We start from the raw sequence: 26,975 nt of genomic DNA, 5'->3' as shown, positions 1-26,975 counted from the left end.
CTTTGAGGCCACTGGGAGCAACATCCAAGGGGTTGGAGAGCAACATGTTGCTCACGAGCTACTGGTTGGGGATCACTGGATCAGGGCATAACAATGCATTGCATGGCATGACCTGGTCAGATTGGGAGGGGGGGTCTGAATCGTTCCAATAGATTTGTTTCATAAATTCAGGTTTGGGATCTATTGTCCAGAAACATCAGAATTATGGGAAGGCCGTCTGCCATAGACTCTATCTTAATCAAATAATTTAAAAATATAAAACGTATTTCCCTTTTCTCTGTAGTAAATAAATATATAAATAAATAGTACCTTGTACTTGATCCCAACTAAGATATCATTAATCCTTATTGGAGGCAAAAAAATCATATTGGGTTTATTTAATGTTTAAAATATTTTTTAAGTAGACAAAGAAGAGTAATCCAAATTATGGAAAGACACCTGAACATTCCTGATAACAGGTCCCACGTCTGTGATTGATATAAACATAAATAGAATTTTTTTCTCCTATAATATATTGTAAATTGGCAAAAATTTGTTTAGATAAGATTCTCTTGCATTAAAAAAACCCATTTGTTTATTAAATCCCCTCAATCTTTTACAGATTTTTTTTACAGATACTTTTTTGGCCCGCTTTTTTTTATCACCAGTACCAGATCTAATACTTGTTAAAACAGCTTATTTAATATAGCAGCTCATTGAGATAGTGACTCCTTGCTTGCTATAAAGAACATATATACTAATATACACAGTATATACTAATATACTATATGTACAAACACTTTGTGTGTTAAAGCATGATTTGGAACATAGCAACTTCTGATTTTATTTAACAATCCAAAGACAACAAGTGTTGATTCATGAAAGCTCTGTATACTCAGAGACCACTAAATCAGGCTTTGGGAGAAGTATGAGGTCTAGTTCTAAATATGACCTTATGTGCACATGAAGTTCTCACAATCTGAAAAGATGATGCTCCTAAGTGATGTGGCTAGTTTGAAGGCTTGCTGAAGTTATTGTATTACTATCCACTGGAACTGGCAGCCATAAATCCCAACTGCCCCTATTTGCCAGGGCAGGGTCAGATCACAGGGATGCATTTGTGGAATGCAAAAGGAGTTTGGGAGAGGTATAACTGGACGTTGCCTTTAGATGTTGGCCTAAATGTGCCCCCTTTACTGCATGTAAGCTCTTCATTAACTACAAACAAACAAAAAGGAAAAATATGTAATCTTTATGAATTGTAGGTGTCAGCGGGGGCCTGCGGCACCCACAGGGGGGTGTAGTAAGGATCAAGGAGGAAGTCCTTTTCCAGTGAGTCCAGGCAAAGTACAATTCAAGGGAAATCCAATAGAGAGGTCAAGTCCAGGCAAGGGTTCAAGATGGCAGGCAGCAAGGTTCAAGGTCAGGAAACAGGCAGATGGTCAATAAAAGGTATAACAGGCAAGTAGGGCAACCCAGGAACACAATGTAATATTGAGCTATACTCGGGCATCGAATCTGGGTCTCCGGCGTCCTTTTATGTTTGAATTTGGCGCCACAACGTGTGACGTCACCGCGCCGGCGTCCTTGCACCCACGTGTAGTCCTGGGCGCCGCCATCTTGGATCCGCCGCCGCCGCGAGGAAGGTAGGGAGCGCCGAGCGCTCATCGTGACAGTAGGCAACAAAAACAATCAGTATGGAGTATTTCAGTACAAATTTATATTTTAAAGTGTTTTCTGAGGTGGAGAAAACAAAGCCACCATTATATTAGTTATTTAAAGATATATATATGTTTTAAAATCTAAAGCAGCATTCCAAAACAACTCAGAGCTTGCAGTTTATTTATGTTCCTGGTAGTGATGTGCGGGCCTACCCGATACACGCGGGACCCGTGGGTCGGCGGGTTTTGGTCGACCTCGCACTGCTCCTCGCGGGTGGCGGGCGGGTTGAGCTCTTCTCCTGCTCTCCCCACCCGCCACCTTCAAATGCCGGCATCCGACTTCCGGGTTCCTGTTTTATAGTCTTGCGTCTGCTCGTTACGCCCCCTTTGTGATGCCATCGGCGGGGCAGGTCTATAAAAGGACGCCCGGGTGCGGGTGGGCGCGGGCTGCAGCAGGGCGGGTTAGGGTTGGGTGCGGGTCAGCCGCGGGCTGCCCCCTGGTACCATACCATTCATGGTGCACACAAAAAAACCAAATACACATATACATGTTCATTAACATGAGCCAATTAATGGAAGAAGCTCTCATTTGATTCCACACTTCTTCCTGTTACAGTTAGATCTGCAATATATCCTGTCAGGTGATCTCTGAGGCAGCACAGAGACCATCACAAAATGGTGCCTCATGATTCTTTAATGGTATACAATACAAATCTGGCTTTCGCACACCCTTGTCAATAATTAGTTCAGTGCTGTCTGGTTAACAATGGTAGAGGTCTGGCAACCTCAAATCCAATATCTAGAAGCACATAGAGCTGATGCAAGCAAGGAACACCTTGCACGGTTAATGCAGACGTGCACTGCACATCTACATCAGCTCTGTATGTGTTTGGATCATTTGCTTCATGATTCTTTAATGGGCCATTTAATATGATATAGACTCTCGGTTGGTTAAATATTCATTGTAGGGGTAGAGTATTCCTTTAAGTATTATACGCACAATACACTTATAAACTTAAAGTGGTTGTTCACCTTCAAACAACTAGTGGTTTTCAGATAATTCACCAGAAATAACGACTTTTTCCAATTACTTTCTATTTTCTAAGTGTCACTGTCACAAGTGTAAAGTGTCATTTTTCACCTTCTTAAGAAGTTTTGGGAGGGGGGTCGCCGAATCTGTAAACTGTTCTAAATTGATACATTTAGTTGATACATTTCTTATCTTTGTCCCTGTTGAGCAGAATCTCTGGGTTTCATTACAGGCAGCTGTTAGAATTGATACAATAGTTGCTAATACTCCAGAGATGCTGCCGAGAAATGTATCAACTACTGTAAATGTTGTAAAATTGGAACAGTTCAGAATCTGCACCTGAATTAATGAGGTATTAGACGAACATTAAACTTTAAACTTAGAATTTGGGAAAAACAGTTAAAAATAAATAATGGAAAGTAATTGAAAAAAGTCTTTATTTCTGGGGAACAATATGAAAACAACTGAACTGAAAAAAGTGTTTTGAATGTGAACAACCCCTTATCAAATATTTAGCACGCATAGCTCCTGGAGGTATAATGGACACACAACACATTTTCCTCAACAGATCAATCTTTAAAGGTATGTAGCCAAGTGAAGGAAAGACAGTGGCCTAAACTGATGATTTATGTTGGAACTCTCTTGTGACAATCCTCTCGTTACGTGATATAACAAAAAAAAAAGGGCCCCACCCCATTACTAAATAGGTGGTGATGTTTTTTTTTCTTTTCTTTTTTATATTTTAAAATATAGTTCCTATAGGGACTTTAAAATCTACAGAATTTCGACTGGGACTTATAGGGAGATATCCAATTCTACATTCAGAGGCTTATAGGGAAAAAATACTTAATTCTTACATGATATAAGAGGCACCCTAACAAAATAGAAAAAAATTTATTTCTGATCCTACACTTTTTATCAAGATGTGAATAGAATGACATCTCTTTTGTCCTGAGCTATTTGATAGAGTGTAAGAATGTTTGCTGTAATCTGACAAGTACAAGGAATGCAGAATCAGTGGTGGTGCAGGCATGTCAGAATCCAAGCACAGCCCAGCTGAGAAACATTTCTCCTCTGCTTTCAATTTACTAAGGCATTCAAGGTAAACTTTGTGTGATTTGGCACATCCCAGAGTGTGTTCCAAAATACATAAATCACATGTGAAAATCGGAATTATTTAATGGGCAATCAAAATCTTGCCAGACTTGGCTTTTCGTAGGTAAACAAAGTATTACAGAGAGCTGGTAAAAGCTACAAGTGGTGTACCAGCTCCATGCAATGTAAATGTAGCCCCTGGAAGTTTCTATTCACAGTCATCTTTTGCAGGTTTTTACGTTACTTCCTAACAGTGGGGACACATTAGGCCTGCTTCTGTACCCTGGGGGCAGGTCAGTTTTAACAGCCATTGGCAAGGGGTGGGCACGTGCCCGGGCAAACTATAACATTTGCAATCAATATCCTACTGTCCTGTGAGGGGCAAAGTATTAGCAAAGGCAACATTTTTCACTTTTCAAACATTTATTCACATTGCGAACAATTTTTGACTTAGCAACCAACATTATATTCCCCCATATTGTGTTACTGAGATATACAGTATATTTTTCTGTCTAGTGCCAATGAAAGTACTTTTGTAACATTTTTTTTTCATATCTCTGACTTTATTGCAGCCCCTGTACCTCCATTGCCTGCTCCCAATCATTCATGGCTATACCTTTTTACTCCAATTAGAGTACTTTGAATTTTTACACTTATGCGCGCTGCACAACTGCCTTTGCAACCCTAGTGCTTTATGCAAGCAGCATATTTATCACTACAACCCATAAGAAAAGCCTTTGTTTTGGTGATACTTTAAACGGATTCTGTCATCATTGTTATTATCTCTAAATTACACTCTTTACACTTCAAATAATTATCTCAACAATATAAAATGTAATTCCTGAACCAGCAAATGTATTTTTTTAGTTGTAATACTGGTGTGTAGGCAGCCACCTCAGGTCATTTTGCCTGGCCATGTGCTTTTGGAAAGAGCCAGTACTTTAGGATGAAACGGCTTTCTGGCAGGCTGTTGTTTCTCCTACTTCTGGACCTGGATTTTACTATTACGTGCTGTTCTTATATCTTATATGCAGTTGTTAACTTGTGTTAGGGAGCTGCTCTCTGGTTACCTTCCCATTGTTGTGTTGTGAGGCTGCTGGGGGGAGGGGGTGAAATCACTCCAACTTGCAGTACAGCAGTAAAGAGTGACTGAAGTTTATCAGAGCACAAGTCACGACTGGGGGCAGCTGAGAAACTGACAATATGCATAGCCCCATGTTAGATTTTAAAATTAAATATAGAAAAAAATATGTTAGCTCTTTTGAGAAACAATTTTCCGTGCAGAATTCTGCTGGAGCAGCACTATTAACTGATGCATTTTGAAAAAGAAAAAAAAAACGGTATCCCTTTAAGTAAGTAATTACAGTTACTTTGCTAAGCAGGGAAACAACTGAGGCAGCTCCATTCCATTGTAAACAGCAATCTAATGCATAACTACCAAACATAATCAATGGGGCACTGGGAGATAAAGGGAAAGGGTATATCAGAGATGAGCTTAAATGTAGACGGTACTTAGTTTCCCCCTTTAACAGGTACAGTTTATGTGTGTCGCATCGCATGAATCAGATAAAATTGAGCATAGGACTGGCCAGATATGGGATGACTTTGACATAGTTGGCCAGCTTAAATATATTGCAATATATGGACAAACAATCCCTGTTTTGTTTAAAGGGTAAGGCATTTTTCAGTAGCAGTATGCACAAAGTTGTGCTCACCACTATTTTTTAAAACCATTAGGCGGGGGTGCAATGAGGCTGTGACCACAAAATACATATAGACAAATACAAGAGTCCTCTGCACTCAACCCATTATCAATATATTTAAGACAGTGACATTTTGTGCATACTGCTACTAAAAAATGCCTTACCCTTTAAACAAAACAGGGATTGTTTGTCCATATATTGCAATATATTTAAGCTGGCCAACTACATCAAAGTCATCCCATATCTGGCCAGTCCTACGCTTAATTTTCATCTGATTCATTAAGAATTCTATTGCTTCATTATACATTTTACAAAGGGACTAGGTTTTACCTGCAACTTACTAGCTGCTTTCAAAGTAAAACTCCCAAACTTGGCTGCCCTTTTATTAGACACCAGTGGGATCACCTGACTATAGCTGGGAAGGGTGGGAGCTACAACATGGAGCTGGTCACTGCTCCTGTATAACTAATGTATAGCTAATGAAGCAATAGAATTCTTAATGAAGCAGATAAAATTGAGCATAGGACTGGCCAGATATGGGATGACTTTGACGTAGTTGGCCAGCTTAAATATATTGCAATATATGGACAAACAATCCCTGTTTTGTTTAAAGGGTAAGGCATTTTTTAGTAGCAGTATGCACAAAATGTCACTGTCTTAAATATATTGATAATGGTTGAGTGCAGAGGACTCTTGTGTTTGACTATATATATATATATATATATATATATATATATATATATATATATATATATATATATATATATATATATATATTTCTCTTTGATCTCCTGCACTGAACAGACAGAAAGAAATACAAAGTTTCTAACTTAATTGGCTTTTGGCAGAGAGCCCATAATATGTGCCAGGTGGATACTTTTGTAACAATTCAAGATAAGCAGATAAGTAAATGTAACAATTTAAGATAAGCAGATCTCTTGGGAGAACTTTGACTCACAGCTTAAAGGGCAATTCACTTTCATTAGCAAAACTGTAATAAAACATAAAAACCACAGAAACGTGTTCAAACTATTATAACCTGCGAAATTTTGTAAAATTAACATGGTAATTAGGGGGTGTGGCCACAAAACGGGAGCGGCAAATCTTTTTTCCCTCTTTCTATTTAAAAAATGTTGGAAGGTATGCATTTTAATCAAAAGTAGATTTAAAGTATGGGAATGCAAATTAGACAAAGACTGGATAACAAATCCCATTCCTGTATCTAAATGACTGGGTAAACACTACATTTCCCAAGCAAACATCTGAACTCTCATCGTTCAAGCCAATTTGCCTTGTTGTAATAAAAATCTCCAGCATAAAGATGCAGAGTCACCAGTTTCTGTTAGACAATGGGGAACAGAAGGAGAACACTGGGGCCTGGGCAGTAAAAAGGCTGAGGCATATGATTAGACTAATGCGGAGTATAATAAAACATGGGACTTAAAATAAAGGAACAAAAACAGTTTAAAAAAACAAGATGAAACAAAGTGGAGAAAAACCAAAGGTGTCTGTCCTTATATCGCTGGCTGAGAGCTTCCCCAGGTCTGTGGGCACAGTGTGTGACAAGCACGAGAGGAATGAGGGAGTGAAGGGCTGACGTGAGATATGCAAAGCAGCCATAGCATCACATGTCGGCCACACACTGTACAAAGTCTGTCAAAAGGCAGGTAGAACAACACAATCCATGGACTGAGGGCTTTCTGGCTGCAGGTAACTTCAGCTGGATCATTGTGGAGGCTGCCAGGATTAGGTGCAGTGGATGACTCAAGTTTTCCACATGATTGAAATCAACAGAGTGCTCCCCGCCATTCTTCAGATTTCCCGCCACAGCCCATTGTTTAAATTAAAAAACATAGCATAGCACTGAAACTTGGACGGCAGCCAGTCTCCTAGAGACATTACTTAGCACCTCCTAAGCCTGTTAATTTTTAGCAGAAAAGGATCTAAAATAACAGAAAAGTAATGTTGAAGAAATACCTTTAAAAAGAAAAAGCCTACTAAGCTGTAAGATGCATGTAAAAACTGTAACAATGATGTACCTATATATATGTACACACACACAAATATGTATAAAAACGAGCAAAGCTGCTGCACTCTCAGGATTTGAAAAATAGCAAAAAAGAAAATTGAATGGCGTCAATTTTGTATAAATCTGGCGTTTGTATGGTGTAAAATAAAAAACCTGATAAATTCACCATTTATTTTACACAGCTTTTTACACCGTTTTTTCAGCAAATTTTCTTTTAGACAGCATAATAAAGAGGCTTCAAAAGGCAGCAACCCTACTTGGGCAGTTTCTAACACCCAACAATATACGGTACAGACAGGTAGCTTGCTCACTGGTTTACATGCTTGTGAATGGGAAATTCCCTACCTTTTATTCCAAATGTAGGCCTTCGAGAGATCGTAAGGGAGATGCAAACTAGTTTTGGGCAGTCAACATATATGTTTAAAGCTATAATAACGCATTTTCCTGAACTGCTTTTAAAAACAGATGTGGTTTATAAAGTATAAATAATACACTTAAAATGTCTCAGACCCCTTCGCACTATGCCAAGGCACAGTAAAGGTGGCCATACACGGGCTGATAAAAGCTGCCGACAGACCGTGTCAGCAGCTTATTGGCCCGTGTATGGGGCCCCCCGACGGGCTTCACCGATCGAGATCGGCCGCATCTATTCGTTGATGCGGTAAGAAAGAATTGAAAGCCTTGGGAGGTCTTGTGTGCAGCTATCTTTACACTGCATATCCTTAGGCACAAAATGCTGTATTTTGTTGTACTATTAGTTCCATCACTAAGGGGGTTATCAAATTCCAAAAAGTTCTCTGAAAGTTTAGAAAGTTTTCTGAAAACTACTCCGACCAAATATGCACATATTTTTTTTCCCCTATTATAAATACATTTTCCCTATTCTTCTATTTGACACTGAAATACTGTGACTTTTTCGGATTTGACGCCCGTATACTGTGACTTTTTCGGATTTGACGCCCGTATACTGTGACTTTTTCCGATTAGATGCCCGAATACTGTGACGGATTAGACGCAAATACTGCAACTTTTTCGATTTGATGCCCGAATACTTCAACTTTTTCGGAAGCCCAGCGGAAATCAGGATATCTTTGGTACATCATCTGACTTTGCCTTCTACATGAACTCGGCAGGTCTTTTTTTTGGACTTTTAACACCATCAGGATTTATTAAATCAAGAAGAATTCTGGTTTGTTTTTTCCATGAAAAGATTGTTTTTCCAGTTTAAAAGTACAATCATAAAAAAAACCTAAATGTACCATTTTACATAATCGTTCCATCACTAAATGTACCTTTTCACATAATTATCATTTGCGTGTCACCTTTCCTCTCATGCTCTGCTAACTGGTTTTAAAGAACTCTCTTATAGTGACTTAACCTAAAAGAAAGTTACATGGGTAACTCATGTGCAACTCACTATAGTCCTTTCCCGAAAAATGTATTGTGGAAAAACACTGAAGAGGAAGTGAATAGCCAACTTCAGTAACCACATCATCAAGTTAGCCTTACTGATGCCACCAAGACGAAGCTAACTTCAGTCTGATGCCACCATGACACCAAAGAAAAGCCAACTATAGTTGTGATCAAGTACTTTTTTATGACTACAGAGAAACGAACATTTTTTTTTAAAAAAAATGTAATCATTTTATTAAAATTGAGTCCATGGGGGATGGGCTTCTTGTAATTTGAAGCTTTCTGAATAACAGGTTTCAAGAGAACGCATCCCATACCTATACCTGTTATAAAACTTTATAACCAACCAGCCATATCTAATGTAACATACTGGGAAATATCGTTCCACTGTGTTCACAGTTCTGAACATGTGTTATATTAACATATTTCCTCACTTCTTTATTACACATATGTAAGCAGAATAAAGGCTTTAGTTACTTGATGATAACCTTCTTGCTACTCAAAAGACCTCTTGTGATAACACCTTTATCTATCAATATACATAGCTAAGAATCTTTTAATCCAATTTACTTATCCTCTTATATGAAAGAAGCAAAACAAGCATATAACTGCAAGGAATTCAGCTATACTATGCATTCTCCTTGGAATTTATGAAGCCATACTGCTTGCTTACCGACTAACAATAAATCAGAGCGGTTTCCTTGTTTTGCCTTGCTGTTGAACCGGTATATGGTTACAATGAAAAATAAGCAAGTACTTTCCAACTAAGCTGCCCAAAGTAACGTGTGCCCCCTGAGAAAAAAGCTTAAGAAACACTGCTTTAGCAATATTGCACTAGTGGTAATTTGAGCATTCCTATGTAATACTACAGACAGAACATTTCTGGTGCTTTTTAATAAGAGATTGGCTCACTACTAGAGCACCATGGGGGTCAAAACATTACCTGTGACATTGTCCTTAGCCATAAGAAGCAAAATTCCAGTATTAACTAAAGTTGAGGTAATTTTTAGGTCAACATTCAGCAGCAAGGGCGTTTCTGGGGTCTAAGCCTCCTGAGGCAGCCTTTCAGATGCTGACACCCCCACCAACACACACGCATACAGTGTTTACCTTTAAGAGAACTGGAGCAGGTCGAGGGGAGGGCTCTGTAAACTACCAGAAGCGGCTTTTTGCCACCCCTGGTAAACTGTGAGCTGCTGCCACCTGAGGAGAGTCAATGGACAGCCCCAAATATGTATGGCAAAAAGTATAATAATGAAAAAAATATTAGCAAACTTGTGTGCCTTGAAAATTTTGACTTTTCAATACAGAGCCCTTTATAAACACAGAAAATGAACACTGTCCATCTATATTTTAAAGTTAGCGTTACCTCTATGCAATATAGTAGCTATTGGAGCAGAGTAGAGGCCATAAATATCTCCTGGAGGAATGCATCTTCAACCTACAGGTATGCTTAAAGGATATCTAAAGGCTACCTTTTCTAACCATGTATATAAGCTGGGCACATCTCCCCCACCCAAATGACATTATTTGTACTGCATATATCCCCTCCATTTGCCAGCGTCATTACATTTCTCTAAAACGAATAGCAGATTTCACCCGGGGGCGATTTTCCCTCTGACACATCATCATTGCATTTATATCTGCAAACAGCACATATATGATGTAACGTTCATGCAATTGAAGAATGCAGGCTAACGCAGGCAAAATTTACTATGATTAAAAGTTGAGCACTGTAATGGTCACTCAGAAGAGGGCTTAAGATTTAAAAAAGGAGCAGACAGCTAGAGCGGAGTTTCTAAGGCAGGGGTCCCCAACCTTTTTTACCCGTGAGCCACATTCAAATGTAAAAAGAGTTGAGGAGCAACACAAGCATGAAAAAGTTCCTTGGGGGTGTCAAATAAGGGCTGTGATTGGCTATTTGGTTGCCCCTATGTGGACTGGCAGCCTACAGGAGGCTCTACTTAGCACTATACTTAGTTTTTATGCAATTAAAACTAACTTCCAAGCCTGGAATTCAAAAATAAGCACCTGGTTTGAGGGCACTGAGCGCAACATACAAGGGGTTGGAGAGCAACATGTTGCTCACGAGCTACTGGTTGGGGATCACTGTTCTAAGGGAACCAGCAATGTAATTTCTTCATTGGCTGCTAGACTGGAGGGTGTGTTTATTAATCTGAGTTGAGAAGAACTGAGCATGTTCAGTAGCTAACAGCCAAAGGAAATTCCAGAGGGGGGGCTGCGTGGGTTAGAGGAGCAGAAGTAATCCTAAGTGATTAAGGGCATGCTGCAGCCTTACTATTAAACTATAAACAACCAGAGTGGCAGGTATTTAGAGATTTCAAAGTGGCTTTTCAGTGATTACATTTTTGTATGAGGGTTTACATGTCCTATAAGAAAAACCATGACCAACATCTTTTGTGCACCCAAGATTCTTCAGCAACCAATGCAATAAGTTTACACCATATGAATCCACTTGTCAGAAAATTTACAAATAGAGGAGGGACCACATCCCAGAACAGTAATGTGCTGCAAAAGAGCAGTTTATTGGCACAGCATGCATCTCAAGTGAGAAAGGGTATTCATCACTTGAAACGTGTCAATAACCAGTTCTCTGCAGCACATTAATGTGGCGGCATGTTCTCTCTATATTATTTGCTATTCGTGTTATTAGCACCCTTGAGATAGAATTACATCGTATTGTAGGAGACAAGGAATATCATGGCAAATCCCTCTTTTCAATTTATAAACGGTAGAATCATATAACTGAATACAATACTTAAAATGACTTTAATTTTTTACATTTTCTGCAAACTTAATAATAACATAGGGTATAGAACACATAACCGCAAAATCTGGCTTTCATATACTGCTTGAGATCTCGAACGTCAGTTCTTTGCTCTGACCTGCAGTCTTAACTGTGGTAAAGCAAGGTCTAAATGTTTGCAGAAAAACTAGATTAAAAACATCACGTAGAAGGGTAAAATGAGATTATTCTGAGTATATTTAGAAAAAGGACAAATGCTAAGAAGAATGAAAAAAAAATGTGGTCTTGCAGAAAGATGAAATAGAGCTACATTTTGGATGAGTAATGAATATCAATTGCAGCTTTGGAATAGTTTGGTGGAGGTGGAAAAATAACTAAATGAAACATTAACTTAAGCTTCACTTCTCATTTTAAATTAATCTACAAGTTCCTTTAAAGCAAGTTTAACTCGGGGTCTGTTCCCCTTTCACATAGAGATAGGGCTCGGTATATCTGAACAAAACAGCCCAAGTGGCACTATGCCAAGGCACAGTAAGAAAGAACTGAAAGCCTTCCAACGTCTCATTTTTTTTGGGAGATCTTGTGTGCAGCTATCTTAACACTGCATATCCTTAGGCACAGCATGCTGTATTATGTTGTACTATTCGTTCCATCACTAAATGTACCTTTTCACATAATTATCATGTGCTTGTCATCTTTCCTCTCATGCTCTGCTAACTGGTTTTTAACAACTGTCATATAGTGGCTTAACCTAAAAGAAACTTACATGGGTGCTCCTGAGCCATGTACAACTCAATATGGTCCTTTCCAGAACAATGACACAGTCTTGCAGCAGAAAAACACTGTAGAGAGAGTGAATAGCCAACTTCAGTAACCATATCATCAAGAAGCAACTAACTTCAGGCTGAAGCCACCAAGACAAAGCTAACTTCAGTCTGATACCACCAAGACCAATCTAACTTCAGTCTGATGCCACCAAGACTAAGCTAACTGCTATCAGATGACACCAAGACAAAGCCAACTGCAGTCTGATGCCACCAAGACGAAGTCAACTGCAGTCTGATGTCACCAAGATGAAGCCAACTGCAGTATGATGCCATGATACCAAGGAGCAGCCAACTGCAGTCTGATGCCACCATGATACCAAGGAGCAGCCAACTGCAGTCTGATGCCACCATGACACCAAGGAAAAGCCAACTGTAGTCTGATGCAACCATGGTCATGCAATCATGCAGAAAGGGTTACCACCTTTTGGCATAAGAGGGCAGGTGATGTTGGAGGAAGGCACTTCTGGGTGGGGGCCATGTTGCATAGTGGATTGGCCACCCCCGGAACTAGAGGGCGGCCGTCCCAATGCCGCATGGTCTTGGCGTGCGGCTGCGCGGTCTTTGCACACGCATACCCCACTCCGGTGTGATTGCTTACACCGAAGTGCTGGGGAGTTCGGCTACCCGGGAAGCGGATGGGTGGCATGCCGCCCCTAATATTCTGCCACCCTAGGCCCAGACCTTTGTGGCCTTGCCACAAATCTGGCCCTGGGACTGGCTTAGGATGTCGGTGATCATGATTCACTGCAGAGTCTTCTCTGGATTTCCTAATATGGATAAGTGGACAGGAGAGTTTCGATAGTCTTTAAATATGTTAGGACAACAATATTATAGAAACTGCCCTAGGTTATGACCCGACAATCAGAAAAATGCCTATCGATTTTCAGCATGCTTAGACATTTAATGTAGAATTAAAAGTTACAAATAAGCTGACTTTCATGAAGTTCAATTAGGTCCACCAAAACACACAGGGGACAAGGCCTCATACAGTAGTGATACATGAGTCGGAAAAAATCCACCGGCACCCAACCCTAACCTGCCCAGCAACTCTATTTATAGGCCGGCCCTCGACCTGACCATTGCTGACATCACAAAAGGGGGTGGGGAAGGCGCACACCTATAAATAGGCGCTGCCAGAACAAGAAGCCAGCATAGAAAGGTCGTTGGCAGGGAGAGCAGAAGGAAATGCTCAACACCAACTCATCTGTGACCCACAGTCGTCAGCCCGAACTGTGGGTGTCGGACCAGCCTGCACATAGCTACTACACAGGGATTCTTAACTTATGAGTAAAGACCAGGGCCAGGGTCCCTCTGTGGTTGATGGCACGTGCCCCTAATAACGTGAATTATCAACCGGCAACAGAAAACAGCATTTCGTTTTGGGCAATGAAGCTGACTCAGCAAATTAAATTGGGCCCACTGAGGAAAAAAAAACACTAATGCTTCTGTGGTATGTTGTATGTGGACCATGATGATTTCTCTTCTGACAGTTGCCATTGCTTATGTAACACTGGCAGTAGCAGAAATCAGTACTCTCAGCGAACACATGGAGTTGAACTAAGAAAAGCTGAAAGTTGCAGTTCAAATGCAGCTGATACAATGTAGGTTAGTAGTAACTTGTATGGATATACAGTACCCATATTAGAGTAGAAGCAGCATATACCAGGATGTGAAAAGTTTAATATAAGTTTCCTTTTTAAATAGAGCAAGTGATAACCAAATTCGAAAAAGTGTGATACACCATGTAATACTGAAATCATCTAATAGTATTTGACGTTTACAGTGGCCTCACTTCAACCTTCGTTTGTGTGTCAGATAATTCCTGCCAAAAACACAGCAATTTCCCTCAAGGGGGAGAGACATCTGTTTTCGTGCACTTGAGAAACAGGGAACGGGATGCATGGAGTACACATAATGTATTCTCATTTTACAATCTCACAAAAGCATTAGTTGGGTAGTGCAGAAGGAATTAGCAGATAAGCCATTCTTGCAAATGCTTCAACATGCTACTGTCAGAAACATGTTGCTGAAAAGCGACTCGGCACTGCATCAAATTAAAGCAACTGCTCCCGTGCACAATAAGCGATTTGTAAGGCAGTCAGACAACATAAAGCATCTTTCAGAAACTTTGTTTCCAGGCTTCTTTCAGTTATTTATAGAATATAAATGCTTTGTGCATTACATTAAAAGCACCAGAATCATCCGTGTTCCTCAAGGGAATTTTAGAACGTTCCATTAAGTATAAACAAGAGCACAACATTCAGCTGCGGGTAGTTAGCTCATTCGAACCAGAAGGCAGATCTTGGCTGTTTATCAAGACCAAGAATACTTAAAATAATTCTATCACTACCATATTATATTTACAAGGCCAACATTTGGTGCTTTTCACTAGCTGAATGAGACCATAGCATTCATGGGGTAGTGCTCTCTTAGAGAAGTGTCGGGTGGTAAGGCCTTATTACAGGTCAAAACCATTTCAGAGTATAGAATACATTGCTCACATAAGCTTATTCCCCAACATAAAACACATTTGCTATATTTACAGCCTAGAATCTGCAACTTGTTACCAAAAATAGCAGTTTGTACAAGGTTTCAGGGGCCTAGACTGCGAGGGTCTGCTTCTTCTATAGCTGGAAATTATTCCACACACCCCAGACACTTGGGTGGAAAGTTGTAAGTGGCTAGGAGACGCCAGTAGGAGGGGGTAGTGGGCCTGGTAGGCATTACTATGTGCTGGGCTCTTCAAATACTTTTCTAGTTACACCGCTGAGTTAATTGGTTGATTCACCAAGTTAAAGAATGACTTATTCTACAAACTTTTCAATTGGCCTTCACTTTTAAAGGGGTGGTTCACTGGTAACTTTTAGTATGTTACAGAATGGCCAACTGTAAGAAACTTTTCAATTGGTCTACCTTGTTTCTTTTTTTTTTTATAGTTTTTGAATTGTTTGCTGCCTTCTTCTGAATCTTTCCAGCTTGCAAATAGATGTCACTAACCCCATCTAACAACAAATGCTCTGCAAATGTTTGTTTATTGTTACTTTTTATTATTCTATACAGTCCTCTCCTATTCATATCCCAGTCTCTTATTCAAATCAATGCATGGCTGCTAGGGTAATTTGGACCCTAGCAAGCAGACAGCTCAAACTGCAAACTGGACAGCTGCTGAATAAAAAGCAAAATAATTCAAGAACCACAAATAAAAGAAAATGAAAAACAGTTGCAAATTGTCTCAGAATATCACTCTCTATATCATACTAAAAGTTAACTCAAAAATTAACAACCCCTTTAATTATTTTCCTTATTTTGACTCATTTCAGTTTCAAATTGGGGTAATTGGATAGTGCCCCATCTAAAAATAAATGCTATGTAAGACTACACATTTATTGTTACTATTTATTACTTATATTTCTATTCAGGCCCTTTCCTATTCCAGTGTCTTGTTCAAATCAATGCATGGCTACTAGGGTAATTTGGATCCTACAACCAGATTGCTGAAATTGCTAACTGGAGAGGTGCTGAATAAAAAAAAAAAAAAAAATTAAAAAAACACAAATAAAAAAAAAATGTAGGGATGCACCAAATCCAGATTTCAGCCTTCTTCAGAAAGATTTGGAATCAGCTGAATCCTTGTGCCTGGCTGAACCAAATCGAAATCCTTAAATTGCGTGAAATTTCATCACAAAACAAGGAAGTAAAAAATGGTATAACCGAGCACTACATGCATGGTTCTCTTTTAGCCTTCACGTCCATGATTTGCATAGGCAAATTATTCTTTGGATTCAGTTCAGTATTTGACTGAATCATTCACAAAGGATTTGGGGGTTTGGCCAAATCCAAAATAGTGAATTCATGCCTAGGGTGCAAAGCTTGGGGAGCGCCAATCATGTGCCTTTCCTGTTACCTATCCCTAAGCAAGTTTGCACCAAATGCAAGCTGTGCCTATTTGCTTGTTTGCACACGTGCACTCACATGGGTCGGACAGATTGCCTGTGGCACCCAACCCTGAGTGCATCCCTAAAAAATTTTTAAAACCAGTTGCAAATTGTCTCAGCAATTAGAGTTCTATTGTAAAATTCAAAATACAAATCAAATGAAAAATCTGGAAGATAAAAAAGTAAAAATGAAAGGGGACATTTTGCAGCAGCACAAGGAGCAGACACACATAGATAACTAATTAAGGTAACAATGAAGATGAAAGATCAGATGTTTAAGCCAAAGGAGGGCATACATTACCTTTAGGCAAATCCACTGATATAATAAATACCAGACCTGTGCCATTAGCTTGAATGGTAGTGCACTGGCAATTTTAGTTGCTGAATTGCAGATATTACACAGAAACACATTTCTCTTACAGTTTCATCATTGTTCCTAGTTTGCAAAGATGGTTTTTAAACTTTCTGGGAAATAGAGACGTGCTCAGAAAAGTGCACTGCCCAGCATCCATAAAGAAAATATGAGACATGCCTTTGACTGCAAGGAGCAAGGAATTGCTGGACACAGGCAAAGCAAACTAGAGTTCTATTTCAGTAGATATAATTAAACCTACTGTATACTTGCAAAAAAATAAAAAATATAGATGCAATTGACATCGATGCAGAGTGGGCTAATTATAAAAAAAGCACATAAGGATACTGTGTAATAGCGTTTGCAGAAGCCCTAGCAGACACAATGGTAATTAAGCCTGGATAAGGTGCCTCACTCCTGCGCCCTCTTAGCTGAACTCTGTGTTTATCTGTGCTGGCGTGAAACAGCAGCAGATGTTCAGTAGAGGGGCTTGGAAAGTGTTAACAAGTACATCTAGAACACATTTATTAAACCTACACTGATCCATTGACCAGTCACTCTACAATTAGGGAAATCCCATTTTGTCCCCCCCCCCTCACCCCACAATCTGTGCCAACAGCACAGGAACATAAATTAAGAGTGGTCTTCCCAAACAGTTTGTGTTAAAACTGGAAAATAAAAAAATGCCTTTGTAGGCACTGGATTTAACAAATGTAAGTGGCTGGCCATTCGTTAACCTTTAACCACTTCAGGGGCTCCTTGACCCTCTTGCCAACTGAACTGGTTGCCAGAACAGCTTGGTTTCAATCCCTAGCTATGGGGCAGATTCCCTAAAGGGCAAAGTAACAAACAGTAGCGAAAAATCGCCAGCGTGACGTAATTTTGTAACTTCGCCAAATCACTAATGGGCGCAGGCGTCACTTTGCTAGCGAAGGAGATAAACGCTAGCGTTACTTATGACTTTAACGCCAGGTGAATTTTCAGACGTAACTCTGCAAAATCACTAAGATGCGGATTTTACTGAAGGTTACCTCATTCGCCAGCTCAGACCAGGCGAACTGCAATGGAGTGCATAGGACTTCCTCAATTTTTAGTTCCAAAAAACGCTAGCGTTTTTTCCTTTTTTTAGAGTGATAGCCTGCAAAGGTCTGTAAAAATTTATTTTGGGTAACAGTTTTTCTCCATACATTTTCTAACATATGGAACATAAACTATACACTGGGTTCATGTGTAGGGCATTATAACAACTTAATTGTCTTTATTAAGGTTCCCTGGACTTGTTTAATGTAATGTATTTGCTGCAACATATACGTCCATGTAACTTGATCATTTCCCACCATATGCAAATTAGGCAACCCTAGCGCATCTTCGATTTTAATGCCGAAGTAACGCTAGCAAAAATTTGCCAGTATTCGGCACCCTGGACGCAACTTCGCACTTTAGGGAATTGGCGTTGTCCTAGCGCATTTACTCCTGGCGAAGTATTGCTGGCAAATTTTTGCAGGTTACGGAATTTGCCCCTATTATTGAAGCTAGGATTCTGCTTTTAGGCTCGAACAAATGCTGAAGGCATATCTTATTTTATGAGACTGGTTTCAAACCCATAGTTTTGGTAGGCCTTTATTTTTTTACTGACAAACTGAAAGGAATTTTAAGCCTGTATGTGCATGGGGGATACGATAGAATTAACTTTCTCTTGAAGGCACAGTGTTTGGATACACAATTTACATCTGCAGCTTTGATCTGAAAAAGGTTCAAATAAGAAATATGGTAGTGCTCTGGTTTTATCCTCTGTTTTCTGTCATTGTGCATGCTGACAAGAAAGGGTTAAAACAAGACAAAAGGTGTAGATGGGTCTTCCAGGCAGAGGTTTTAGAAACTGGTGCTGCTGATTCATTCAGGCAGGTCATTTAAAATGATTAGCAAATAATGATAACATGATTTCAATCTATCTTAATGAACTATGGAGCAAATATTTCATAAGACATGTCTCCATAAGGAATCATTTAGTTGAGGCATGTTTCAGAATGCACTACTTCCCCGAAAACTTTTAGCAGAATTGTAGCTATAAAGGAGCATCTCTAGCTAGAGAGACCCGCTGCTGGGCTGGCGCCATCATAAATGTATATCAAACCCATGGTAATTGTGCAGGCAAGACTGATGAAAAGCTGGTACATTAAATGTATGACACGCAAGGACAAGCACAAGGCATCACTTATATAATGGCCGATAAGTGAGGCGAAGGGAGCAGAGAAATAGCTTCTAAGAGGTATACCTAAATCAGTTATAAGAGTCTTGTGTAAGTAATGACCTGTCACAATAAAAATACATCTATAATCTCCCATTACGTGTATTAAATTCTGCCTGCAGTTCAGTTGACTCCTTGATCTGTTTGCACATTAGCAGGATTGTTAGACATGGACACCATGCCCAGTCTTCTACTGCTCAAATAAAGGCCTGGCTTGATATCATATACTGTTAACTTCCGATCCAAATAAATAGCTGGAATATGCCACATCTAGGAAAATTTACCGAGTGTACACATTGGCAACTGGAAAAAAAAAAAAAATAAATGCTAGTACTAAAAAAATCTACATCTGGAATGTTATATTCCATTACACAATAAAATATGAGAATAAGCTTTACTAAAGATACTTTCTCATAGACATCATTGGCAAAAGCGCCGCTACTGTCATAATCACAAACTGTCATTTCCCACTAATATGCACCAAGTACAGAGTATGGAAAGTTCAGAGAAAAGCTCTGAATTACAAGAAGGCTATCTCCCATAGAGTCTATTTTAAGGAAATTTCACATTTTTAAAAATAATTTCCCTTTTCTCTGTAATAATAAAACAGTACCTTGTACTTGATGGTAACTAAGCTATATGAGTCCATATTGGTGGCAAAACAATCCTACCAGGTGTTATTGATTTTTTAGCAGACAAGATATGGGGAGTCAAATGACAGAAAATCCATTATCTGAAAACTCCAGTTCACAAGCATTCCAGATAATAGATCCCTTCAGGGTCTGACTGGGGGCACAGGGCCCACTGCCTCACGGTACCCCACCGCTGTGCACTGAGTTTTGGTCACTGCAGGAAGAAACACAGGGTACAGATCTGGGGCGGCAGGGCCCACCGGGTTTTTTCCCCTGAGTGTCTTGCCGGCCCAGTCTGACCCTGGATCCTTTATAGGGCTGTATTTAGGTTAGGGATGCAGCCTCTTTCAGCAGGATTTGGATTCAGACAAATTCTTCTGCACTGCCCAACCAAATCCTAATTTGCATATGCAAATTAGGGGCAGGGAGGGAAATCGTGTGACTTTTTGTCATAAAACAAGGAAGTAAACAATTTTTCCCCTTCCCACCCCTAATTTGCATATACAAATTAGGATTTGGTTCGGCATTTGGCCGAATCTTTCGCACAGGATTCGGGGGTTTGGTCGAATCCAAAATAGTGGATTTGGTACATCCCTAATTTAGGTCCAGTGTACATGCACAGACAGTCCTGCAATACTGCCCATGTTCACTAAACAACAAGGTACCCCCCATCCTCTGCCTCCAGATTTAGCAGCAAGTATCTGGTGGTGGGGTAGGAAAGATTTTTTCTTGCTGTGCATTTTTTATTTACTGCATAGACACTGGAAGGACGTCCCCTTAAACCTGCCACCCTAGGCAGGGGCCCTTGAGTGCTATTTAATCCTATACCTGTATCTCAGCAATAAGCTACACCCTCTTACTTTACTGGCTATTTAAGGAAAGACAGTAGGGGTAATTTACAAGAGCAAGTATCTAAATTGCAAATGTTGTTTACCCACAATGCAGTGTTATTTTTCATTAAGATTCCAACAAGGTAACCCTGACTTCAATAGGCACACTTGCTCACCATTCATCAGAAAAGTCAGTATGGACACAATTTGCACTCATATGTCTATTTTGGAGCACCCTTGATTCATAAATTACCCCTACAGAGAGGATATAATTCCACTTTGCTAAATTTTTGTATGGGTGCAGTGGTGTAACTAGATATCACTGGGCGCATCAGGAAATTATTTTTCAGGCCTCCAAAATGTCTAGAGGTTGAACTTTTTACCAATATTTATTGAAATTGTACATGAATTAGGGCCCCTTTACCTCCTGGGCCCCCTGCAGCCACATGTATGGGTGAATGCAGACTTCACAAGACTAACATGTCTATTGGTAAACAATAAAACCTAGCAAATGCCAAAAGTTATTTAGTGTTGGGGATCTAGCAACATTTACACAGAGATACAGGGCTTTTGGTGCTGATCTTTTGCTATTTGCAGCCCATGTACATTTTTATCTCCTGTCATGTCTTAAAGGCTTAGCAATTTCAAAGAGAACCAACCTATCAAGCATTTCTGGAATTTGTCAGTAAAGATGTACCGAACTACCTGGTTGTTTTGACCTGTGTGTGTCAATATTTGGCTCATCTGTACAGAAATAATCTTCCCTCTTTGAAAACAGGGCTGTTGGACACACACAAATGAATCATGGCAGAGCAGATTACTAATGGGAAATACCTTCTTGAAATTTGACTTACTGAAAACACACCACCAAAAAAACAATCACACCAAGGGTGGTTTAGTTGAAGGGAAAATAAAACCCAATTTTTACATGAGCTCAGTTGGGATTATGTAAAAATATTATACTTTTTTTGTCCCAAAGATATACTGTACTTGATAGCACAGATTAAAAGCATATTAATACCAACCATTTCCCAAGTTTACAGATATCATACTTAATACAAGTAACAAAGATGAAAAAAGGTCAAAAAGTAAACTCAGTATAGGAGGTGGTTCAGGTGCACTGCCCTGAACCTTTAGCTAAGGGAACGGATCCAAACCATAATATAGTTTGAGCAGGCACTCAAGGACCATTCCTCCACACAGATGTGTTGAAATTAAAGTGTATTTACGTGGTTCTTAAGTCATGGCCTTACACGTTTCATATCACAGCAGATACTTAATCATAGACTTGATATAAGTAATGCTGGATACACCGCCATTTAGCTGCTAAATACAACTCCAATTTGTGAGAAAACTTAAGGACACATTTACCAAAAAAATATAAGTCATCAATAAAAGAGCACATAATTGCAACTAATCTACACTGTGCCGACTTCAATTATAACATTTAATTCCCACAAAGCTGGCTATTTATTTAATCACAAATGGCTTAACCTCATTAAACCACAGAATATAATCATGTTAGTATTTGAGAATCACGTCCATGCATTTTCAAGTCATTTGCAGAGTGAGAGTCATTGGGATATTCAAAGAAATACAAAACCATGATTTTCCTCTAAAAATCTGAATGACGACCTCCCATTGATTTCTTGGGGAACTCAGTAGATATAAGCTAACAAGATGAAACTTTTGGTCCTTTCAAGTTCCTTGAAGTATAAATCTTGAAAATTGCAGAAATAAGGGTTTTTGAGAAATTGAATGTGTGATTTTCCATCCAAATTAATAAATCAGCACCTTATATAGTACTGTAAAAAAAAAAGTGTACAGATATATGGTCTATTACTTGGTCTCTTTCCCAACATGTGACCGAGGATCAGATTGGGGTATGCAAGGCCTCCTGGGACTGCTGCCCCAGGGCCCTCATCCCCCCACTCACCTACTGCAAGGCCTTCACCACACCCACACACCATATTTATTACTTAACTTTTGGTATTATCAGTGAGGGTGGGCAGCAGGGGAGTGACAGGGAGGCCACAATGAGGTCTGGATACGGTGGGGCCAGGATTGAGGGAGGCCAGATCAGTCTGGATCAAGGGAGGCCAGAATCGAGGAAGGGGGGGGCACGTGGGAGGCCAGATGGCGTCTGGATCGTGGGAGAGCAGCAGAGGAGGCTAGATTGGGTCTGGATGGGGTTTTCTGTATAAGGGGCTTTTATGTAATGTTGATCACAAGTCAAAAAAACAACATTTAAAGATTACATATGCCACCAATATGAATTTATGCAGCTTATTTACCATCAAGTATTCTTTTATTAGAAGTACTTTTATACATATTTGGAACTGACAAAAATGGAGTCTTTGTGCTTAGTATGCTTTTATTAATGCATAAAGATATACGCACCGTGTGTAAGAACCCTTAGAGGCGAAAAAATTTATTAAAAAATTTATAATATATTTATAATAGTTATTACTATATATCAGAGCTTTCCAAAAAACAAGATCCCATACATGTGAACCCCCCAACCACAGTACAGCTCTGTTCAAGCTCCAGGGTCTGCCCCAAATTTCTATCCTTGATATATAAAAATATCTAGACTTATTCCCACCCACTGCTTAAGGGCAACAGTTGCTCAAGTGCCACAAAGGATACAACTACCACTGGTAGAGGCATGCAGTTGTAATGGGATAAATGCACTCATTGGGGCACATCTGGCCTGACCACTGCAATTTATAATGGTATGAATATGGGTTTTTGTTACTACACTTTTACTCAGAATCCACCATGTGTTCTATAAGCCTTGAGGAAGCCATAGGCAGTAGAAATGAATGTCACCTCTGTTATACATTTTTGAACAAAAAGGAAATCTGGTGGAAGCCTATCAACAGCACAATGCTTACTTGACTAATTTTACTTGCAAAAAAATAAACCTGCACATACGTGTGTTTCAAACAATTTTAGCTTGTGTTATTTCAACAAATATAAGAAAGGGCATCTATTGAGCAGTAAAACGTATGCCTTCCAGGGATGAAAGCTATTCTGAGGAATGTAATAACCACATCAATGCTTTGTTCTTTAGAATTTAAGAACCTTGAAGATGCAATTTTTCCTTTCTTTTTCTGCACCCTGATAGGAATAAGTTACTTTTCAGATTTTGTGGAAGAAAGCTAATCCCACCGAGCACACAAGAAAACATACCTTTCTTTAAGAAAATCCACCACTCGTTTGAAGTCTGCGATGCAGTATTCTCTCTTCATGTCCATGAGCACACTGTCTGAAGCAGATTGTACAGGAATATGTAAGAATGCATACACTCGCGGATGATTTAGGATCTTTGCCATTTCCTAAAAGAAAATATCATAATGAATTGAAAAAAAAAAGACATGCTTAGCATGCGTTCTTTCTATTGTAAAACACCATTTACTTTAGCGATATCCCAGACAAAAGCCATTACAGAGTCAAAAAAACATTCATATGTATTTCCACAAGTAATGTTTTTTAGCTTATTGTTATTTGAGTGCATAGAGCAGGGGTGTCCAAACTTTTTGGATCATCCATTACCTCGGAATGGATGTCAGGCTGAATGATCGACCCTCACACACAGTGGCGGAACTACCGGGGGAGCAGGGGGTGCGATCGGGCCAGGGCCCGCACCCCCTCAGGGCCCCCCAGGCAGCCCGCGCGCCATTAAAATCCGGCCTGTACGGAGTGGGCGGGGGCCCGGCTGCGCATCACGCACCAGGGCCCGCCCCCCTCTAGTTACGGTACTGCTCACACATTTTCACCTTACCAAATCTGTCTCTCATTGCAAAAAGTTTGGACACCCCTGAGCTACGCAATTCCTGATTGCACTGTGCTGGGGGCCACATTGTTATTAATTTCATGTAAATTTGAAAACGGGCCGCGATTGGCCCCCCGGGCCTGACTTTGGACATGCCTGGCATTTCTAATATCAAAATGTCAATAAGTCTGGAATGATACATTTAAAAAACAGGATTAAGAGAGGAGTCAACTGTATGTAAGAGAGGGTTCTCACATAACTATACATTAAAATATACTGTTAATCAGAAATGCACACATTTAAAGGAGAAGGAAAGGTTAAAACTAAGTAAGCCTTATCAGAAAGGTTCATCAAAATATACCAGTTAACCCCAAAAGTAGTGCTGCTCTGAGTCCCCTGTCAAAAGAAACACTGCATTTCTTTCCTTCTATTGTGTACACATGGGCTTCTGTATCAGACTTCCTGCTTTCAACTTAAACCTCATTGCCCTGGGCAAGAGCATGCTCAGTTTGCTCCTCTTCCCCCGCCCCCCCCCCTCCCTTCTCTACTGTAATCTGAGCCCAGAGCAGAGAGAGACACAGGCAGGAAGTGATGTCACACCATGTTAATACTGCAGCTCCTATCCTAAACAAACAGAGTTTCTAGAGCTTTTTACTCAGGTATGGTAAAACATTATACAGAATAAATATAGCATTCTAGCTTGCACTATTGCAGCTAATCTATTGGCAATAAAATGCCTCCGTAGCTTTCCTTCTCCTTTAAGTACTGCTAATATTTAACTGAATTAGAAAATTTTGAGATAACTTTCTCCTCATAAAAGTGAACCTGGTCTAGCATGGGTTAATATGACTGACACAGTTTATCCCTTTTATAGAGAAGCTGTCTGAATGGAGTCAATCGAAGCACTTCAGCTATTTAGGGATCCCATCAAGAAAGCCTCTGTGATTAAGGTTTATGCAGGCATTCTGACTGTCCCCATTTCAATTTTAGATAACAATAACTAAAATTGTCCCACATTTTCTGCAATAAAGGGAAAAAAACCTTCTGACTAGACCAATCCCCAGAAACACAATGTACATTATGTATTAATGGCAGCAAATCAGATACATTCAATATAATGAAAGAGCTGGATGCAATTTAGTCAGAGACAAACAATAATATTCATCAGACAGATACATAGATGATATATACAGTAGACAGTCATATAGATAAATGATTTAACCTGCCTCCCTCTGTAGATTAATTGTGTCCAAAAACTCTACAAATATAGATTGTAACATTGCATGTAAAGGCTAAGAGTTCATTATAAGCATTTCTAAAAGTTTGGCATCCTTGATTTCAAATTAATTAGAACAAATAAGGTATTTAAGGGAAACCACCACCACTACAAAAAAAAAAGCAAAATCACAACTTTATTGCAAGTTTGATCATCTTTTTTCTGTGAATTTTTTTTTTTAGTTGTTACCAAATTTTTCCATTAGATCATATGTACAGTATTGGTAAGTCTAAAAATTTAATTAGTCTAATGCAGAGAGTAAAAAATAAAATGGGATGAGCTGTTGACCCTAACTGCCCACACATAGGGACCATAAAGAAGACCCATGCTGGCAGTGTAAGGAACTCCAGTTACTATAAATGTTGTGCTTTGATACCTCCTCTACATAGAAATTTGTCATTACCAGATAAGAATGGAATGCTTTCAGACACAACTCCTAATGCCCCAGTGTGACTCTCACACAGAAATCACCCTTGCAGTAGCTACAGAAATTCCACTTAAAATGTGCTGAAAGTTAATGGGGAGTTATACTGACAGGAAAAGCAGAATAACTATAATGGTCAATAGGGATGGGCGAATTTTATCGCCTTGTTTCGCCACGGAAATAACGCCCATAGACTTGTATGGTTTTGTGTGTCAAAAATTTTTTTTTTGACTTAAATGGGCATCTGCGACATTTCGCCGTCGGGCAAATTCGCCCATCCCTAATGGTCAATGTTTATGTCTGTGAAGGTTCTCATCATAGTATATCTATAGCAGTGATCCCCACTGGACTATTTTTTTTTCCCTTCAACATAATTCGATACTCATCCAACTCGCTTTCTCAATTCAGAACTGAGAAAGCAAGTTGTATGACTAGTGAAATGTCTTTGAGGAAAAAGAAAAATACAGCAAGTCCAGTTGATTTGACTTACTATTATAGATAGGTCAATGTTTACCTTAGTTATATTTTCAGAGTAGTAGGACAATTATTTATGATCAGGTAAACTTTATTCCTTTATATGCAGGTCTCAGCAAACAGGCATTATGCAAGAAATACTGCACTAAAGTGTTCCGTGTGGTCATAAGATGTCTTATTCCTTTAGGAGAAAATTGTATCTCTATTGTTGAACACCTCAGAGCTTAGAAGGGTAAAAGCATTTTATTCAAAGCACTCTAGGTAGTTTAAAAATCAGCAGAAGGATAGCTAATATTGAGCCTCATCTCTTGGTCAGAATCTGCTTCTCTAGTTATGAACCATGTCCCCAGTTGATAATCTTGGCTTTAGGCAAATCTAAGCATGCATCACTGCGGTCATGCCCTCGCTGCCTTTTAAAAATTAATGCTTATCTGTGCATTAGAAAATGTTGTTTGAAGCAAATGCAGGCAGGCAGGTAACCAATATCAAAGAAATACACAAGCCAGTTGCTTTATCAACCAT

At 39.5% G+C, this 26,975-nt stretch overlaps 1 protein-coding gene across 1 annotated transcript in view; it reads right to left on the bottom strand.

Annotated features, from left to right (window-relative positions):
• Positions 1-26,975, bottom strand: part of cdkal1.S (CDK5 regulatory subunit associated protein 1-like 1 S homeolog) — a 553,340-nt gene that overhangs the window by 181,150 nt on the left and 345,215 nt on the right. Inside the window, 1 exon segment of the mRNA NM_001091487.1 lies at positions 23,697-23,842. Within this exon segment, the coding sequence (NP_001084956.1) occupies positions 23,697-23,842 (146 nt within the window).

Source organism: Xenopus laevis, chromosome 6S (genome assembly GCF_017654675.1).
Source record: "Xenopus laevis strain J_2021 chromosome 6S, Xenopus_laevis_v10.1, whole genome shotgun sequence".
NCBI classification, from domain to species: domain Eukaryota; kingdom Metazoa; phylum Chordata; class Amphibia; order Anura; family Pipidae; genus Xenopus; species Xenopus laevis.
This window is presented reverse-complemented; position numbering and strand designations above follow the sequence as displayed.